The 21,577-nt window shown below is 37.4% G+C and overlaps 1 protein-coding gene across 1 annotated transcript in view; it reads left to right on the top strand.

Annotated features, from left to right (window-relative positions):
• TMEM117 (transmembrane protein 117) overlaps nucleotides 1-21,577 on the top strand; it is a 587,839-nt gene that overhangs the window by 553,363 nt on the left and 12,899 nt on the right. Inside the window, exon 7 of the mRNA XM_068971681.1 lies at nucleotides 19,391-19,520. Coding sequence (XP_068827782.1) covers nucleotides 19,391-19,520 — 130 coding nt within the window. The remainder of the gene's footprint in view (nucleotides 1-19,390; nucleotides 19,521-21,577) is intronic.

Below are 21,577 nucleotides of genomic sequence, written 5' to 3'. Positions count from 1 at the left end.
CACTGCCCACAGTAGTCAACCCACCACAACAGCAGGACCCATATAACCCACATAGGAGGACCCCTAAATCATATAGCTCTGATGACAGAGAGGAGTGTCCTGCTGGGCCCCATAGGACATTTCCTACATAAGGTCATTTCTTCAGATCAGGATATGAAACTAACCTAGCAAATACAAAGAAATAAAAGCAGTGAATTAAGTAAAATGAGGTGACAGAGAAAAGTATGTTCCAAGTGAAGGAGTAAGATAAAACCCCAGAAGAAGAATTAAGCAAAATGGAGATAAGCAAAATACTTGAAAGATAGTTTCAGGTTATGATCATAAAGGTGCTCAAAGAAGTCAAAGAAGAATGGATGAACAGAGTAAGAAGTTAGAAGTTTTTAACAGAATTAGAAAGATGTGAAAAAGAATCAAACAGAGCTGAAGAATAATATAAGAAAAAAAAGGAGAAATCAATAGTAGATTAAATGATACAGAGGAACAGATCAGTGAACAGAAAAAGTAGTGGAAATTACTCAAGCAGAATAACAAAAAAAAAAAAGGAGAGAGTAGACATCAACTACAAGAAAAGAATTGCAAAAATACACACATGGAGGCTAAACAATGTGCTCTAAACAACCAATGGGTCACTGAAGAAATCAATGAGGAAATTTTTAAATACCTGGAAACAAATGATGCAAAACAAAATGATCCAAAATCTCTGGGATACATCAAAATCAGTTCTAAGAGGGAAGATTATAGTGATACAAACCTACCTCAGGAAAAAAGTAAAATCTCAAATAACTAAACCAACACCTAATGAACTAGAAAAAAAGAACAAATACAACCCAAAGTTAGTAGATGGAATGGAAATCATAAAGATCAAAGGAGAAATGAATGAAATGGCTACTAAAAAAGCAATACATGATTAATGAAACTAAAAGATGGTTCTTTGAAAAGATATACAAAAATGCATTTAGCCAGACTCATCACGTAAAAAAGAGAAAGTGCCTGAAATCAGTAATGTCAGGAATGAAAGGGAAGTTACAACTGAAACCACAGAAATACAAAGGATAGCGAGAGATTATTATAAACAATTATACATCAATAAAATGAACAACCTAGAAGAATTGGACAAATACCTAGAAATGTACACTCTCCCAAGACTAGAGAAAGGAAGAAATCAAAAGTATGAACAGACTAATTGCCAATAACAAAATTGAATCATTCATTTAAAAAAAAAAAAACCCTCCCAACAAACATAAGTCCGGGATCAGACATTAACAGGTTAATTCCAGCAAACATTTAGAGAAGAATCAACATCTGTCCTTCTCAAACTATTCCAGAAAATTGTAGAGGAAGGAGTACACCCAAACTCATTCTGCAAAACCAGCATCACCCTAATAGTAAAACCAGACAAAGATATCACAAGAAAAGAAAACTATGGACCAGTAACACTGATGAACATAGAGGCAAAAATTCTCAACAAAATATTAGCAAACCAAATCTAACAATTAAGAGGTTCATACACTGTGATCAAGTGGGATCACAGAGATGCAAGGATTTTTCAATATCAATAAATCAATGTGATACACTACATTAACAAATTAAAGAGTAAATGTCATATGATCATTTCAATAGATACAGAAAAACATCTGAAAATTTTTAATGTTTATTTATGATAAAACCTCTCACAAAGTGAGTATAAAGGGAACATACCTTAACATAATAAAATCCATATATGACTAGCTTAAAGCTAACATCATAGTCAATGGCAAAAAGCTAAAAGCAGTTTTTCAAGAGAAAGAACAGGCTAAAAATGCCCATTATTGCCAGTTTTTATCTAACATAGTATTGGAAGTCCTAGCCACAAAAAAATGAGACAAGAAAAAAATATATAAGTAGTCAAAATTGGAAAAGAAATAAAAGTGTCACTGTTTGCAGATAACATACTGTATAAATAGAAAATCCTAAAGACACCAGTAAAAAACTACTAGAACTCACCAATGAATTCAATAAAATTGTAGGATATAAAATTAATATACAGAAATATGTGGTATTTCTATACACTAAATTATCAGAAAGAAAAAAAATCTAGAAAGTCCCACTCGCAATTGCATCAAAAAATAATAAAATACCTGGGAATAAAACTAAGGAAGGAAGAAAAAGACCTGTACTTGGAAAACTGTAAGATAACTGATGAAAGGTATTGAAGGTAACACAAACAGATGGAAAGCTACACTGTACGTCTAGACTGGGAGAACTGATATTGTTAAAATTATCATAATACCCAAGACAATCTTCTGATCCAATGCAATCCCTATCAAAATACCAAGGAATTTTTCACAAAACCAGAACAAATAATTTTAAGACAAAACAGTCTTGAGAAAGAAGAACAGGCTGAAAGAAGAGCAATTTCAAACTATAGGGCAAGTTGATTTCAAACTATAGGACAAAACTATGGTAATGAAAACAGTATGGTACTGGCAGGAAAGCAGACATACAGATCAGTGAAGTAGAATGGACAGCCCAGAAATTAATTCACACTTCAGTCAGTTCAGTTCAGTTGCTCAGTCGTGTCTGACTCTGCAACCCCGTGAATCACAGCACACCAGGCCTCCCTGTCTATCACCAACTCCCAGAGTTTACACAAACTCATGTCCGTCGAGTCAGTGATGCCATCCAGCCATCTCATCCTCTGTCGTCCCCTTCTCCTCCTGCCCCCAATCCCTCCCAGCATCAGAGTCTTTTCCAATGAGTCAACTCTTTGCATGAGGTGGCCAAAGGATTGGAGTTTCCGCTTTGGCATCAGTCCTTCCAATGAACACCCAGGATTGATCTTCTTTAGAATGGACTGGTTGGATCTCCTTGCAGTCCAAAGGACTCTCAAGAGTCTTCTCCAACACCACAGTTCAAAAGCATCAGTTCTTCGGCACTCAGTTTTCTTTACAGTCCAACTCTCACATCCATACATGACCACTGGAAAAACCATAGCCTTGACTAGACAGACCTTTGTTGGCAAAGTAATGTCTTTGCTTTTGAATATGCTATCTAGGTTGGTCATAACTTTCCTTCCAAGCAGTAAGTGTCTTTTAATTTCGTGGCTGCAGTCACCATCTGCAGTGATTTTGGAGCCCCAAAAAATAAATTCTGACACAGTTTCTACTGTTTCCCCATCTATTTCCCATGAAGTGATGGGACCAGATGCCATAATCTTCATTTTCTGAATGTTGACTTATATAGGCAATTAGTCTGTGGCAAAGTAAACAAGAATATACAAAGGCAAAAAGACTCTTCAGCAAATAGTCTTGGGAAAACTGGACAGTTACATGCAAGACTTACACTGACCTACTTTTTCATACCATATTCAAAGTAAATTCAAAACCAATTAAAGACTTAAATGTAAGACATGAAACTATAAATCTTCTAGAAGACATGCAAAGTATCTCTTTGACTTCAGTCTAAGCAATAATTTTTTGTATATTTCTCCTCAAGCAAGGGAAACAGCAGCAAAAAATAAACAAATGGGACTGTAACAAACTAAAAATCTTCTTCACAGAAAAGGAAACTATCAACAAAATTAAAGGGCCATCTACAGAATGAGAAAAGATACCAGCAAACAATATATTAAATAAGGGGTCCTATTTCCATCATTATTTGATTCACCTCCAACTTGTTCACAAGCACCAATAAATTATAGTGTCCATAGGCTTTTTTTCACCATTGTGTCCCAAGGACCAAGCAGAATACCCTGATAAAGTAGAGAATTGAGCACTTGCTTTGCACAATATTCTCTTCTCTTTGTGTGGTTGGATCAATCCCATCCTCAGTTCTCAGATCAGGTATCACCTCTTCCAGGATGCCTCCTGAGTGGCCTCTTTGTTATTATCTTTCTGTCTTCACTTTATTTCCTTCACAGCACTTACTAATTTTACCTCATTTCATCTAGTTGACTCTACTTCTTTTATCTTTTGTTCTCCCTGTATGTGCTATCGTGCTTGGTCATGTCTGACTCTGCAACCCCATGAGCCCACCAGGCTCCTCTGTCCATGGGATTTTCAAGGCAAGAATACTGGAGTGGGTTGCCATTTCCTACTCCAGGGCATCTTCCCGACCCAGGGATAGAGCCCGCATCTTACCACTGTGCCACCTGGGAAGCCCTCTTGGCTTAAGTTATTATACTTGAGAGTGGGGTCTCTGTTGGTCTGTTTTGTTCCCTGTTGCATCCATAGCATACATCACCTTACCTGGTACCTTTCACTCGAGAGGTTTAATCTACCTAGAGACCTTCTCTAGCCCTACTTAAAGTAACTTCTCCTAGCCAGTCATCCTAGCCTATTTTCTCTTTGGCACTAATCACTTTCTGAAATTATTCTGTTTGAGTGTTTGTGCTACATTCAAACTGTAAACTTCATGAAGGTAGAGCCTAGAACTAGATCAACTTGGAGATACTACTGTATGGCCAATGTGGAAAAAAGGGGCTGACATGACAAATTGCCATGTGTACAAACATTTAGCCAATAAAAGATGATGTCATGAAAGGAAAAGACAAGTTACATTAAAAAAAAAATAAAAAGCAGTAGTTAAGACTGAGATGCTTGGGGCTTGGCAGCTACTTTCCCACTTATATATTATAGTAAGTAAGTCAAATACCTTTTCTGAACCTCAGTTTCCGTACTGCAAAATGGGAAAAGGAAAACTCACCTTGTATCATTCTTTTAAAGATAAAACAAGGAAACATACGTAAATAACTATGCTGGTGCAGAGCCTGTTTCATTAGCTCATTGAATGGTGGCTGTTTGTCATAACCGTTCATGCTTCAGTGCCTGGCTGGAGGGATGGCAAGCAGAATGTTTAATAATATTAGTAAAAGGAAATCCATTTCCTTACATTTAAATAACTTTAGCGGGCATATCTTTATTTTGGATCATAGAATGTGTAACCTATAGATCATACTATATACTTGTCAGTGAGGGCATACAAAATCATAATCATTGACTTGAAAAAGAAAAATAGAAAAATTGTTAATTATGATCATATATATTCTTTCTCATTGTATGTAAATGAGTCTCAGGTAGTACAATTGAAATATTTCACTGATTCTGAGTTAATTAGTATCTCCTGTAGTTGCTTACATTATAACACACAAGCGTTCTTTGTCTGTATTTTTTCCAGAAAAGAAATATGAAGAAATCTGCATTTCTGGCTGAGGCAATTGTATATCTATATTTAGAGGCAAATGATACCTGATTCTTTGAAGTTTTTAGTATGGGTATTTAGTTGTTAAAGAGTGGATTTATTATTTAAAAGAGAAATACAATTATTAAAAACCCAGTATCTCTGAATTGAGAGTGGGAGTGGGGATCTATCAGAGAGCTATAACTTTGTAAAACAATTTGGAACCTTTATAAAACTAATTTCTGAAGACAGTCTATTGCCTGAACAGTTTCATAATGATGTGGACTGGCCAACTTCTCCTCTAGTGAGAAGTAATAAATCAAGTGCACCTGGATTTATATAGGAAAAATAACATATTAATTGATTTATGTATATGTGTTACAGATATCCATAAAACGAAGCTTTTGGCAACTGCAAATGTAATAATTTCAAATTTACCTATGACTCACCAAGTACAATTGAATGCTTGAAGGCAAAATTTTATGTTTTATGTTTAGTTTTTATGATTGCTTTCATGTAGCTTTTCTGTGCATTAAAAGTCAATTTTCAGAACCATAAGCTTACCAATTTTTACAAATAAAAATTTTATGAGGTATTATCCTGAGGTAGTATGAAATTATTTTCTGATAATTTTTACCACCTTCCCAAAGTTCACTGTTACTTTGTTTCCACAGGATATTGTTTGTAATATTTCTAAATATGACACTTTTCATTAAAATCTAATATATTGAACAGAGATATTATATGGGGCTTCAATCCAATAACATTAGTGATGACTTTTCAATGTTGCTTACACTGATAATTCTGTTTAAAATCAAATATCAAGACAGGCTTTAAATGGATTATTAATAACATATTTATAGAAATTGTGTCATCTTCTACCTACCATAATTATGAACAAGAAGAATTAATCCTTGGAGAGGTTCCCAGAAACACAGTAACTTCAATGACATATAGAACAAGAAAGACTTGAGATAAAATAAAATAGATTTTTTAGAGAGCTGTGCAAAATGTATATATTTTTGTATTGTTGTTCAGTTTCTAAATCATGTCTGACCCTTTGCAACCCCATGGACTGTAGCACACCAGGCTTCCCGGTCCTTCACTGTCTCCTGGAGTTAGCATAAACTCTGGTCCATTGAGTCAGTGATGCCCTCCAACCATCTCATCCTCTGTTGTCCCCTTCTTCTCCTGCCCTCAATCTTTCCCAGCATCAGGGTCTTTTCCAATGAGTTGGCTCTTTACATCATGTAATCAAAGTATTGGAGTTTCAGCTTTAGCATCAGTCCTTCCAATGAATATTCAAGGTTGATTTCCTTTAGGATTGACTGGTTTGATCTCCTTGCTGTCCAAGGGACTCTCACGAGTCTTCTCCAACACCACAATTTGAAAGGATTAGTTCTTTGGCACTGCCTTCTTTACACACATTACATTAAATTATAATATATATGACCATATTTATATATATACACAAGGAAGAAAGCTATAAAGATAATATACGTTAAATGTGTTATATTGTTCTTATAGTTCTCTTTCTCGTGTTTTTGTGCTACCTTGAGTCACCTACATAATATAAAATTTTATCACTTAATGATATGTCAAGCCACAATGCATTAGTAATGCAAATCTCAATGTTATTCAACTTCCAAAGAAACATAAAAGTTGTGTCTTTTTAGGAAGTTGCAAGGTTTAATAGCCAACACTGAAGTGAAAGTGTTTGTCGCTCATCATCACCCGACTTTTGTGACCTCGTAGCCTGCCAAGTGGACTGTAGCCTGCCAAGTTCCTCTGTCCATGGAATTCTCCAGGCAAAATACTGGAGTGGGTAACCATTCCCTTCTCCAGAGGATCTTCCCAACCCAGGGAATAAACCTGGGTCTCCCACCTTTTAGGCAAATTCTTTACCATCTGAGCCACTAGGGAAAAGTCAACACTAGTGGGCACCAAATCACCCCCAAATTAATCCTGTTTTCTAGTGCAATGATACAGGAGTCTGCCATCAGAGTATGATGAAAGTATTCTCAGGTAAGAAAACTGAAGTGCAAAGAAGTTGGGGAGAGAGTATTCATTACTACAAGTATTCTAAGTTTAGAGCCAAATCTATGAATTGGCAGTAAAAATTCTAAGATGGCCATAAACCATCTAGGGGCTTCCCAGGTGGCTCAGGGGGTAAAGAACCTGCTTGCAATGCAGGAGACACCAGAGATATGGGTTCGATTCCTGGGTTGGGAAGATCCCCCTAGAGGAGGGCATGGCAACCCACTCCAGAATTCTTGCCTGAAGAATCCCATGGACAGAGGAGCCTAGCAGGCTATAGTCTATAGGTGGCAAAGAGTTATACATGACCAAAGTGACTGAGAACAGCACAGCATAAACCATCTAGAGTTAAACATGCACCTCAGCCTGCGTATTTTGCGGCTTTGTCAATGACTTTCAGGGTAAACACAGACCCACTGCCATTCTTTGACTTTGCAATGGTAATGAGGCAGGATTCCTTCCTCGTGTGCTGCAGGTACCAAGATAATTATAAGAAAATATTATTTCAAGATGAGCTACAACATACCACTAACAGGAAAGTTTTAATTACAGATATAAGTTAGCATCCAAGGGAAATACACATTGACATGACAATTGACTTTTAGGTGGGAAGATAGTTGGAATGTTAGTGCATAATGAAAAAATTAATGAACAAGCTTGATATGGTATAGAAAAAAATCTCAAGTCAGACTGGGAACCAACCCTTTTGATAGTCACTATACAGGACTGGGCAAGCTACTTGACTGTTCTCTGAGCCTCAGTTTATTCCCTTATAAAATGAGAAAAATTTTCCTTGCCACATGTATTTGCATGTGGTTTATTGTCGATCAAGTGCTTGATACACTTTATGATAAATGTTTATGATAAATGTTGGTTTGTTTTGTCTGAATATAGTTTGAAATGTTGCAAGTTTATGATAAATGTTGGTTTGTTTTGTCTGACTATAGTATGAAAATACAATCTTCTTAACAGGATTTTTTTTTTTCTGTTAAATAGAATTCTTAATAAGGGGGGGATGCAGTGAAACACAGTGATACTGATTTAATTTCTTCTAATCTTTTCTCTACCAGTTGTCTGTTGGGTTATAATATGGGAGGAGTCTTGTGACATCACTGACCCTCATTGTCTATATCTGCAGAAGGAAGAGCCTAGTTTCTTTATTTATTAATGCCATTTGATATTCTTTGAGAATAAATGCATTGCATATAGTTGGTATTCAATATGTGTTGAATTAATTGAATTGTATGGTACAATTCAATTAACAGATACAATTCTATGTGCAAGTAGCATGAGTTAGTAGGAACTTCTTATATAGACTTCACATTCAATCTAAAAGTGCTGAGTGGATTCTATAAACCAAGCCGACAATAGTCACCTCGGGCTTTTCTGAATGGAACGTGTCAATATAAAGACAGGCAATTGCTAAGATGCATGCAAGGCTTCTTTACCCCAGCTTGGAGACTTGTTTTTCAAAAGGACCCTGAGGGTGGTAGAATCACTCTCCTAGGTTTCCAACAAGTAAAACAATGTATTTTCGGTTTTTCTTGGCCAATGATCTCTGAACTAAAAACAGGTTCAGAAAAGTTTTAGATTCACTGAGGTATAATTCCCCAGCAACAAAATGTATTTTGTTTTTTTCATTCCTCCAACCTGCCTCTATATATCTTGTTTTTCTAGTCTTTACTCTCTTACTTGAGGGTTGATAATTTTTCTCTAGCGCTCAGAGGATGAACTCTCTTGACCTAAAACTCATTGAAGAAAGGCCTGGGATTTCTGGTAGTTCAAATCCATTGCTCTAAAGGTTTTACTTTCTGTTCATGTTATCAGCAGACAGTGATAACTGGAGGTCAGAGGCAGACACTCTGTGATTGTCTTCTCTGAGAAAGATGAAGACAGAAGGAAATCATGTTAGTAGAGCAGCAAGGATCCAGCCTACTGTTTCTAAAACTCCATTGCACTCTGGATACAGTGAACTTAGCCTAGCGTTGTTTTGTTTTGTTTCAGAAAAGCAGCCCTCTTGACTTCACAAAGAGTGATGGTCAGAATATTTAACTACTGATACAGTGAAGGTATTGATCAACCAGAGTAGACAGCAGCTGTAAACAACCAATGCATCCATGCTGGTGCACACATTAGCCATTGCAGGAGCTGTTGAAAATATAAAAAGGAAATTTCAGGTCTCAGAGTCCCCTACTCAGTCAACATTGACTTTATTTTATACTAACAATAATTTATTTGAAATTAAAAGACTTGTAGTCTCTCTCCAGCCTCTCTCCTGCCTCTTTACTCTGTTCCTACTAAGAGCAAACCTCTTCATAAGGGATCTACAGTTATTGTCTCTACTTCTCACTTGCCATTTTCTCTTGAACCAAGCAGTCAGGCTTTTGTCTCCAATTTTAGCTTCCTCCGGAGCTTGGGGATCTTATCCAGAGCAACAGTCCTGACATTGCTGAATCCTATGGTTAACTTTCAGTCTTCTCACTCAGACTTTCAGCTGCATTCAGTGAAGTTGACCACTTCTTTCTTCTTGAAACACTTTTTTCACCTGGCTTCTAAGCTGAACTTTCTTTTGTTCTTCTTATAATATATGTCATTCTTGTTCTGTTTTCCTTACTGGCTTCTCCTCTTCCAAATTCTAAATGTCAGTGTGCCTCAGTGTTCAGTCCCTGGTTATCTTCTCTTGGCTTTCTATGCTCCTTTTCCAGATGATTTTATCCAGCTCTGTGGCTTTATATCATTGTGACTCCTACACCTACATCTCCAGTATTTTTTATTTTTTTTGGCCATGCCACATGGCATGTGGGATCTTAGTTCACTAACCAGGGATAGGACTCAGGGCTCTGCAGTGGAAGCTTGGAGTCTTAACCCCTGGACTGCCAGGGAAGTACCTACATCTCCAGTCTTGGTTCCTCCCCTAAGTTTGCCAACTGCCTACACAATACCTCTACTCAATGTTTAATAGCATATTCTAAATAGATCTCTAGATTTCTTATCTACCTCCCTATCTTCTACAAGTTGATTGGTTCCCCAAATTGTACCTTCTCAGTAAATGATACTGTCATTTACCAGTTGCTGGAGCAAATGGTAAATTCAGAAGCTCAGTTGGGGCTACTTCAAAATACTTCTTGATCTGAACACCGGATCAGCATTGTTGAACCACCATTATCTCACACCTAAATTATGACAGTCATCTTGTGTGTTGTCCTTAGTTGCTCAGTTATGTCCAACTTTGCGACCCCATGTGTTGAAGTCTGCCGAGCTCCTCTGTCCGTGGGGATTCTCCAAGCAAGAATACTGGAATGGGTAGCCTTTCCCTTCTCCAGGGAATCTTCCCAACCCAGGGACTGAAACCCGGTCTCCCACATTGCAGCTGGCCTTTATTCCTCCTGCAGCCAACCTACCACTCTGCACATCATTCACCCTCCTATATGCCCCTTATATGCCTGCTGTTTCTTGAACATTTCTGGGTCATTTCCTCCTCAGAGCCATTGCATTAGCTCCTCCTTCTAGCTGATGTCCTCCTCCAGAGGTGTGCAGAGCTGGTTCTTTCATATGAGTCAGTACTCCATACCAAGGTCACCCTCAAAGAAGCTTTCTTTTGACTAACTAAACTAGTACCCACCCCTAACTCACCGTGCTCCACCCCCTTACCCTGATTTATTTTCTTTAGAGCACTTATCTCTATTTGACATCATACTGTATTTCTATTTGCTGATTGACTGGTCTCTCTTCTATTAGAATATATGCTCCATGAGACATTGTTGACAAATATATTATGAAAAAGGAACCTATTGCAAGAAACACTAGAGCCCTTTACCTCAACCACACATCTGATCAATCTTATATCCTGTCTATGGTTTGTGAATATTTTTATATTGAATTACATTTATCCACTTATCTCCACTATTATTATTTTTTCACAGAGAAAAATGACTTCAATATTAAATTAAAATTTTACCAAGGACAATATCTACTGTTTTGACAGTATGCAATTAATTTTCCTATATAGCTTATAGAAGAAATTAGTCATTCAGACAATTGTATGTGACCATTCCTGGCAGCATGCATAGAGCCAGAACAGATAACTGGAGCAGTGACATTTTATACCAAATGTGCAAATACAATAAAGCACAAAATAAGCAAGGGCTGTTACTATTGAACTGCAGCCAGTGTCTGAAAAATAACATGAAAATGTGATGTTCAAAAACTCTTCCACCAGACTTCACATTTTCCTCTTTAGGAAAAGAGTTATTAGGTGGTCTCAATTTTTAAAATATCAACTTATTATATAGCTAATATTCATTCATCTTAAGTGCAAAATAAGTCAAGTTGTTGTTTGATGATGGATGAAAGATTTTATCCAAAAGGATCTATCATCGAGTTATGACACCATGTTTCTTTAGTCTTTGTATTAGCTTTCATTTTCAGCAACTTGTCCTAGTCAGTGGTTTGCCTGCACCCTACCCCCTCACCCCCACACACACATAGGAGTCCGTAAAATGTCAAGCACTCTTTCGGTGCATATTGGTGAACTGTACTGCCCTGGTGAGGGATATTGATTTCCCATTATTCCTAGAGGCCACATGATGCATTTCTGTTAGCTGTAAACACTTAAAGAATGACTTTTATTTTGTCCTTTACTGCATCTGTCTGCCCGGGCAGGACATCTGTAAATGAGGCCTCACGCTTTTCATCAGACATTCTTCCACCTTTGTGCTTAAAGGAATGATGCCTTCAAGCTGTCTAGATATAATAAAACTTACCTTAAAAAACCCACTGCTGTGGTACCAGAAACTCATGGTAGTCTCTTAAAAGTAACAAACTACACTCACTTCTCAAATCTACTTTGGGCTCGACTTATTTGCTTTCTCTATGGGCACTAAACTTACTCAAATCTCATTGAGGTACACGGGCTTCAGAATTAGCCAGGGAAATTCCTATTGGCCTTTGCAAGTGAAAAGGATTACTGATGAAGCAAATACGTCACACCACACTACAAAATATGCCTTTAGGATGAATTAGATTGTTTGAACAACAATTCTGAGAGTTCATCCTTATCTTAGAATGTGTAAAAATCTTGAGTCAACTTCTTTCAACATTTTATGTAAGGATTTACAGTTTGACTTGGATTTGTCTTAGTGAAGGATTAGATCTGCTATCTCTTCTACTCATTGAAGAAAGCCTACTTCAATCAGAAGGACAAGATTTTTCCCCAAAGCTTTTCAATCTTTTAAATACCATAAGTGACTCCTGAGAGAGAACTCCAAAAGAGTATGGAATTCATTTGCCCAGAGCGGGAAAAAACAATAATGAGTATTAGGAGAAAATGAGAGTATAACATAAGAATAATTGTCAAAAGATACCTATAAGAATTAACCTGCTGATCGTTCTCTTTTGTACCTCCTTCATGTTTATTGCTGGGCATCTCTGATATTCGTTGTTGCCTTGATCACCTTCCTAGTGTCACCCACTGTGGGAAATGATCTAAAATTTTTTAATCACATGTTGTTTTACATTCTGTTTTCTTGTTCTCTAACTTGGTTGAACGTGTCTCATGAGCTCCTTTACACTTATATGGGAATTAAAAGGGTATGTTGGATCATCACAAGGAGCATTTTTACTAATTCCCCAAATATTAACTGCCTCATCTAACGGTATTTAAATTTGACCGCTTTCTTCCTCCCATTATATACTGTTTCCTTTCCTCTGTGATCTTTGGCAAATGACTTAATCTTTGGGTTAAAGGAATGATCTTTCAAGCTGTCTAGATGTAATAAAACTTATCTTAAAAAGCCCACTGCTATCATGCCAGAGCCTGATGGTAAAATTTCTTAAAAGTAATTACTGTCTGTGTAATTGCAATACACCTTGTTATAGGGAAAAAAACATTTTTTTCATTATAATGAATCTCAGTTTGATGTGTAATATTATTTACAAAACCACATATTTATTGCTCTGTTTAACTAAATTCCATTTACATGAAACCCAAAAGTAATTGTATATCTTTAACTTTCAAGGAGCACCATTCATCAATTCATCAAGTATATGAGTTCTTAGTATATACTACAGGAATGGAGAAATGTAACAGTGAACAAAACAGGAGAAAATTCCTTATGTTGCTTGGTGCTTACATTCCAATGGGAGAGGCAGGTAATAAACAGACAAATAAGCAACATCTACTGTACATCAAGGTTTCCAAGGATTTATTCAGCTAAGTGATACCATGGCAGTTTTGCCAATTAGGAGAAGTGCACTGTTGCTGAAAGAAATCAGGCACTTGAGATTCTTAATATGAAGCAAAAATATCTTCCAAAGCATGAGTACAATTCTTTAGACCACCACCGTTCACTGTCATCTAAAATCTTGTTGCTAGGACACGATAAGCATGGAAAAACCAAGGATACTTTACAAGCTGGGGACATTTTGGGTAGAATAATGTTCTGATATTCGTGGACCTCTATTCAGTTCTGAAATAGGAAGAATGGAGATTAACAAAGGGAAAGAAGCAAATCTGTAAAGTTGAATTTTGAAATCATTTAAATCCTTATAATCTAAGTGCCTATAAAGAGGAGATATGCAAATTATTACACTGAAAATGGTATTTTTAATCAGTATTTAGGAATCTATTGTCAATTCTATTCTAAATTGTTATCTATACTTTTGGCAAACTATTATCTAAATCGTGTCTTAAATTTCTCAAAAACCAAGTGGCCAGTCTTTAGCTCCTAAAATATGATTTTTGTTCTGAAACCATGGTTTCATTTTTGCAGGGTAAAGTATTCACTGTTATTACATTTTTATCCCCTAATACTTCTCTAAATAGAAATGGGGGCCCCTTCATTTGATTTGGGAAATTGAATGCTAGTTGGGGAATTCAAAACCATGTTGGTTTCAAGCTTGAGTTCCTCTGCACAGTACCAAGCACTTTTCCTGAACCCCAGGGCATGTATCTCAATGAGAAAATGTGAGGAAATGATGAATCCAGGATATCTTGAGACTGTATATTCAACACCGTCCTGCAAGTCTATCTGGATGTGATCCATGAATAATAGAGCCACACTTGGATGGAATCACATTTGGACACATCAGTCCCAAATTACTCGTCCAAATGCAATTTGGACATCAGTGTTCAAATGTGATTTTTATAGCTATAAGCAAAAGTAAACCCTTGTATGTAAGAAATCTGAGTAGATATATACCATGGCATTTCTCATTTATTTTTATATGGGAAATATACCCAACTGAATAAAAATTAGCTGTTTCTCATATATGAAGCAAGATACAAAGTCGGAAGTCTGTTCATTACCGTAAGCTGATCATAACTAGAGTAGGGTGAGTGACACAATGTACTTAAATCATTCTCACATCACTGAGCCACAAATGGAATAGACGGCTGAAGGCGTTGTTGGATTTGAGAGGAGACCGTAGTAAGGAAGCTTTGAATTACTGAATACTGATAGCATTCCTTAAAGAACAGAGTAAATGAACATATTATAATGTAAAATCACAGGACCCACCTGTCTCTACCCCAATCTAGGTAGCTGAATACATCTTGCTTCGTCAACGTTTTCATCTGATGTTCAAAATATAATTTTTTAAATGTATGCAGAAGGGAAGAACACCATGGCTCTCATAACATGTACATACAATCTGTGCGTGAAACTGCTATACATCCATAGTTTTGATGCCAAGAGAATCTCAGTACCTGCTAGTAATCTCCTGTTGGTCAAATCTCCCTACTCAACTGTCTAATTGCAAATCAGCAACCTCTGGGACAGTTGATTAATGGAGAAAAAGTTACAGTTGATCTTCTTGGTCAAATTAGGCTTGGATAAAATACGAGAAACTTCTGGGGTTGGGGTGGGGAAATCATTTAAAGCCACTCATGGAACTGACTTTTGGTGAGAGATGAACATGCAATGACTGTTATCAGTGGTTCTCAGTAAGAACAGGTATAGTGTACACGCCCACTCAATTGCTCAGTCGTGTCTGACTCTTTGTGACCCCATGGCCTGTAGCCCACCAGGCTCCTCTGTCCATGAGACGATCCAGACAAGAATACTGGAGCAAGTTATCATTTTCTCCTCCAGGGGATCGTCCCAACCCAGGGATAGAACCCATGTCTCCTGTGTCTCCTGCATTAGCAGGTGGATTCTTTACCACTCTACCACCCGGGAAGCCCCCAGAACAGGTATAGCAGGTATAGATAATTCTAGTAATGAGTCAAAAGCAATTAAGGGTCATCAGTTTTCATAGTCAGAGGCAGCATGGCCCAGCAGAAAATATGTATTCTTTCGCCTGTGCTCTGCCATATGACAGCTACCTCATTTTGTCACAATTTAACCTCTCTGAGGCAAATTTTTCTTTTCTGTAAAATGAGTTAATAATAGCAAGTTTTAGGGGGTTATTTTGTATGTAATTATAAGTGTGTAGCTTAGGATGATGCTAGAACATTGCCAGTGCTTGAAAATGTATGATCCAAGTATCCTTGGGTTTCTTTGGCCTTTAGTTTCACATGTTGCTAGGTTACCAGCTCCTGCTGCATGGTAGCAATGCCTCCCCCATCACAGTGAAAGTCCACCAGTTATCCTGGAGGTCACTACAGTGTGAGATATACATTGCACAAAAAATTAGTTTGCTCCTGTTCTTCTGTCCTCCACTGAGGTCACTCACATGTCCCTTTGAGAGAAATGACCTTCCCTATGGTCCTGCTCCTGGTGCCCTCTGGGAGGACTCTGCTCTGACCAAAGTCCCATCAGAGACTTCAGGAGGCCAGCACTATGCAGTGGATGAGGGCAGGAGAAGATGACCTTCGTCCTTTTCCACTTGGACCCTGAAGCAGCTTTGTGTGTGATTCTCCTGAAAACAGATCTGTCTGCTTCCTCTGCTTCACTCTCAGGAACACTCTGACCTTGGAATGATGCTGGGAAATCAGCCATGCTCGTTGACTATTTCTCTGTCTTTTCCCTCTGTTTCCAGCAATGTGCTAGTTGCTGTTCAGGCATTATCTCACCTTCCCAAGAAGCCTGTGGGATTTGGAGATGAAGGTGGGGATTGAGAATATCATTCTTCTTCCTCTTTTATCTCCTATATTAAAAAAGAAACATACTTAAGGTATCACTACCATCTGATACCTCCATTAAGATGAGCCCAAAATGTATTGAAAGTGGTAGCAATGCTTATTATTACCATTCCATTCTAAGTAAAGGTCAAAATTTACACTGATTCAACAATGCATCTGCAGAAATACAGAGTAGGAATTGAACTAGGGGCTTCCCTGGTGAATCAGATATTTAAGAATCTGCCTGCAATAAAGGAGACCCAGGTTTGATCCCTATATTTGGAAGATGCTCTGGAGAAGAGAATGGCAACAAACTCTAGAATTCTTGCCTGGAGAATCCCATGGAGAGAGGAGCCTGGCGGGCTACAGTCCATGGGGTTGCAAAGAGTCAGGACACGACTGAGGAACTAAACTACAAAAATAAGAGTGGCAGGGAGAAGGTGGAGGCAGGGAGTTAAAAGACTAAGGAAAACAGCTTTTAAAACCCATATCTGGTCGTTTTGTTTATTTATTGTTTGGCTGTGCTGGCCTTCCTTGCTGCACGGGCTTTTCTCTAGCTGTGGCAACCAGGGGCTGCTCTGTAATTGTGGTGTGTGGGCTTCTCACTGCAGTGACTTCTTTTGTGGAGCAGGACTGTGGGTGTACAGGCTTCAGAAGTTGTGGCTCCTGGGCTCTATAGCACGGGCTCAATAGCTATGGTGCACAGGCTTGGTTGCTCTGAGGCATGTGGGATCTTCCCAGACCAGGGAGCGAACCCATGTCTCCTGCACTGGCAAGCAGATTCTTTACCACTGAGCTACCAGGGATGCCCCTGGACATTATCAAGGGGGAATCTGAGAGACTTTATGTATCATCTCTTTCATTAGTTCTTTCTTTGGTTTTAATTTCTCAGATGGTGTAAGATACTACTCTCACATTTTCCCCAAACTCTCTACCTTCATCTCTTTAAAAAAAAAAGAAAGAAAGAAAGAAAGAAAAGAATGCCACCATCTAGATGAAGAGGAAGACTTTCTCCCATCCTCTAGTCTACATTTCCTGAATTCCTCTTTCTATCTCCAAGTACAGTTGGGATATAATTAAGGAACTATTTGGGGTGTGGTGAGGATTTGATCCCAGTATACAAGAAATCTCTAGAGATTACTTTCAAACTAAAATCAATTTCATACCCAGTAGAAAGCTTTCATTTCATGAAATGAAAAGCTAAACAATAACAGTCCAAGAACATCTTTTCAAAAGAAAGTACACTAAGTACACTTGCCCAATTACTACCAAGAAGTATTCACTCCCTTTTTTTTAAATTGAAGTGTAGTTGATTTACAGTGTTGTGTCAGTTTAAGGTATACAGCAAAGTGATTCAGTGATTCTTTTCAGATTTTTTCCATTAACAAGGAATTAAATATAATTCCCTGAGCTATACATACAGTAAGTCCTTATTGTGTGACTATTTTATATAGATAGTAGGTGTATCTGTTAATCCTAAATTCTTCCTTAAACCAAGAGGTAAGAAAGGGAATTGCTCTATTGATAATGTTTTATGTTTCTTATCCTGGACTAGTGAAAGATTCTCTGGTTATCATTGCCAAGCATAATTTTTTATGGCAAATGTCAGTTATATTTTAGCAAAGGACTAAATTCAATTTTAATTCTTTGCAAGTGTCTTCTGAGTAATATAGAGCAAGATGATATCAATGAAAAAAAAAGTGCACTTTAATAAAATACAATAGTTCGCAAGTATTATTCCAATCCATTTTACACTAATATTTTAGATCAAAATATTCCAAATTAATCCAGCATCAGTGCTTTGGGTTTTCTGAATTTCCAAAATTACATGTCTATTTGCTGATGATGAAAAACCAGGAAAAGCAAGACCAACAAGATACTGGCATACGCACCAGTAGTAAGGGATGATATTGCATCATTTTATTTTTATACTTATGTATTTATTTTTTATAACTGGCTTAAAGTTCTCCATAGATCAAAAATTAATAAACACTGAAAACTTTCCTGATTACCACCACTCACATATTCTTCTTTCCTTTAAGGTTTGTTCTCCCTTAATCAGAATTTCTGCAAAGAGGGGAGTGGAATGAAACGTTCATGCACACTATTATCAGCACACCTCAGTTAGCTTCATATAGAGAAATCTCAGAAAATTTTAACTTTTAATGTCAAAATAATGGATTAAAATTTTAAAGTAATATTTTGTTATTATTTTTTCATCTCCAAGTTCTTTAGAAAATATTCACTAAATATAGAACTGTTTGTTAATTTAGGGGTAATTTTATTACTGGAAATAAAAACATGGATTCAGCTTAAGGTTTCTTCATTATTTAGTGTATTTCTTCTTCACATGCTAGTTATGAACTTTAATTTGGTGCTTCTATCCAAAAACCAAGAGCAGATGAGTCACCTAAAAATATCCTCATCTGCATCTTTTTTCCTTCCTTGTGAGAAGCAGGGTCATCCCACATGATTTTGCCTTGACAACAAGGAAATAACTAATGACAGTTTTGGAATTAATTCACTGTGCATCTCTCAGGCTAGCATGTCAGGCCTTCCATCATTTGGTTCAAACTGATGCTAAATTGCAAGAGAACAGGACAGAAAATTTTGGCATTTTTCCATTCCATATAGTTGCTAGCATAGATGATTAATAAAACTCCCTTGATGTGAATTGAGGAACTTGGTTAAATGAATTAGACCCTCTTTGTCTTCTTACAGAAAATATGCTGGTATAAATTTCTTATTTTTAAAAAATAGTGGAACAAAAAATAACTAAATTACCCCATATTTATAAAATATGGATCACTTCCTTCCTATAAAAATTTAAGATCAGACCTCCATAATGAAAGAAAGAAACATATATTAATGCACATCAATTCTGCATTGGTTTCTTATTATCACATTAAAGAGAAAATCTGAGGATATAAGTTATAACTTAATTTTAATTTTGATTGCATACTGCTACCTAATGTACATAAAACAACCATCACAGAACAAAACAGATACAACCAACAGCTGGCTGCATTTAAATGATTTTAAAATAAGTGCTTATAAAAAGTCAATTTTTGGTGTTTTGCTGCTTAGGAACAAAACAAATCACAGATATGTTGTCATGTTGGTTTTCTCTGACAGGACTGGGAATTTCCACATTTCATGGGAGACGTTGATGTAAATCTTCCCGGTTTGCATACTCCTCATATGCAGTTCAAGATTCCTTTCTTCCAGAAGATCTTCAAGGAGGAATATCATATTCACATAACAGGTAAAATTTCGAACATGATTTGATTGTCTTCTGGTTAACGTCATGCTGGCTGCTTTAAAAATGAAAATGGTAACAGTTTAGAAGCATCTGGCAATATAGTTTAGTTTTACTCACTTAGCAGTGCAAGGTGGTTCCAGATCACTGGGGGCCTCTGGACCATCATTCTGGACTTAAGTTCCTGGTGCTTTAACAATTTCAGCTTCAGCATCCAGTGGGCAAATGAGAATAAAGAGAATGGGGGAAATGACTGAGAGAGTTTGTCTGTTTCTTAGCCACCTGGCCTGGAAATAGAATGTGTCACCTCCACTCAGATTACATGAGGAGTACCTAGTGAGATAGCCCCACACAGAGTCAAGGAGAACAGAGAGACGTGATCTGCCACTGAGCACCCATGTGGTATCAGGTCTTGTATTCTAGCCTAGGAATATCACTAGCTGTCTCTGCCACACTCCTTAGGCCACTCTGCCTGGGTTTTGTTCATTAAGTAGGTTTCTTTTTCACAACATACAGCTCAGTATATTTTTTCAACATGAATACTCTTTGTGCTTTCTACTTCATTTGCTGCTGAGATCAAAACAATGGTATCCTACAGCTCCAGTCAGACCACATTCCTTTAGGGAGTTCAGGCCACTTCTCATTTGACTGAGTGAAACTGCTGTGGCAAGGTTCCATGTTTGCCTCAAGTCATTCACTTGTGGATCCTTAGATTATTCCATTTACAAATGTGTCCTGCTCTTGAAATGGCTTGAATATGATTTATTATAATATTCTTTCATGACATCTCAGTCATTCTCATCTAAACAAGTTATGTTCTTGGAGTTATGTTTTATAATTCTTTTTTTTTCTTTTAGCAAGAATCAGTAAGCTACATAATCAAATAAAGAATGGCATTAGTTCTCAAGCTGTTCAAATGCAGGTAGTGAACGTGTGTGTTTTAAGGACAATGGCCTAGGATCCTACACCTGCTATAATAAAAACTGCCAAAGAAATCTGTGCTTACACGACCGTCTGTGCTGCCGAATAAAAATAGCCTGAGCGCAGAGAACGTGAACATCTGAGTGCTGCAAAAAAAACCTTTACTTCCCAACTTGAAGGCTGTTTTTTGCTTTGAGCATGAGGCGACCTTCCTAAATTGGAGAATGAGCTCATGAATAGGGAAGATACAGCAGGTTTCTTTTCCTATTCAAAATGAATGAGGCCCATCTATTAAATTTGCTGGGTAAATCAATCAATTTGAGTTCAGGTCACATAGTGTGGTTTCAGAGTCCCCACTTAATCTCTGCAGCACACTGCCTCTCAGACTTCTAAAACAGCTATCACACACATGGTATCATCATATCCCTTTGGGTGGGCTTTTGCCAGAACCATCTGTTCTTACTATCAGCTCTTGTCTCAGACCATCATGGCACTAATATTGTCGCTGACTATCAGAAGGCTTTTCAAAAATATCCTATTTGAGTGTAGAACATCAAGTTTAAAAAAAGGAGAGGAGAGGTGGGGAGGGAGGCTCAGAGAGTCCATTGGCCGGAAAGGAAAATAAAACTGTTAAAAATATTTAATTCAGGGCTCTTATGCATAGCTTTGTCATATATGCTGTCATGTATAGACAGGGGTAGGGGCAGGTTTTGTGATGCCCAAAGCTTACATAATTTGGAATGTTCTACTTAAGAATGCATGTGTGTGTGCCAAGTCAACGTCAGTCGGGTCTGACTCTTTGTGACCCTATGGACTGTAGCTCACCAGGCTCCTCTGTCCATGGAATTCTCCAGGCTGGAATACTGGAGTGAGTTGCCATGCCCTCCTCCAGGGGATCTTCCCGACCCAGGGAAACTGAAGAAAATCAGGACGTTCCCCCTTTTGTTTTGTCGCTGTTGTTCTCTTTGTTCTGTGAATTGACTGAAGAGGTTGCTGAAGCCATTCTGGAGTACCACCCATCTGCCCTGAAAGGCCTTTGACTTTATTTGGTATTGTAAAATAGTTGTTTCTGGGCAAACCCAGGTAAAATATCTAAAACATAGTGCACTGTGTTGTATTTTAACATGCTCAATAGTTAGTAG

Source organism: Capricornis sumatraensis, chromosome 4, assembly GCF_032405125.1.
Source record: "Capricornis sumatraensis isolate serow.1 chromosome 4, serow.2, whole genome shotgun sequence".
Lineage (NCBI taxonomy): Eukaryota > Metazoa > Chordata > Mammalia > Artiodactyla > Bovidae > Capricornis > Capricornis sumatraensis.
The sequence above is the reverse complement of the archived record's forward strand: the minus strand, read 5'-3'. Positions and strand labels throughout refer to the sequence as shown.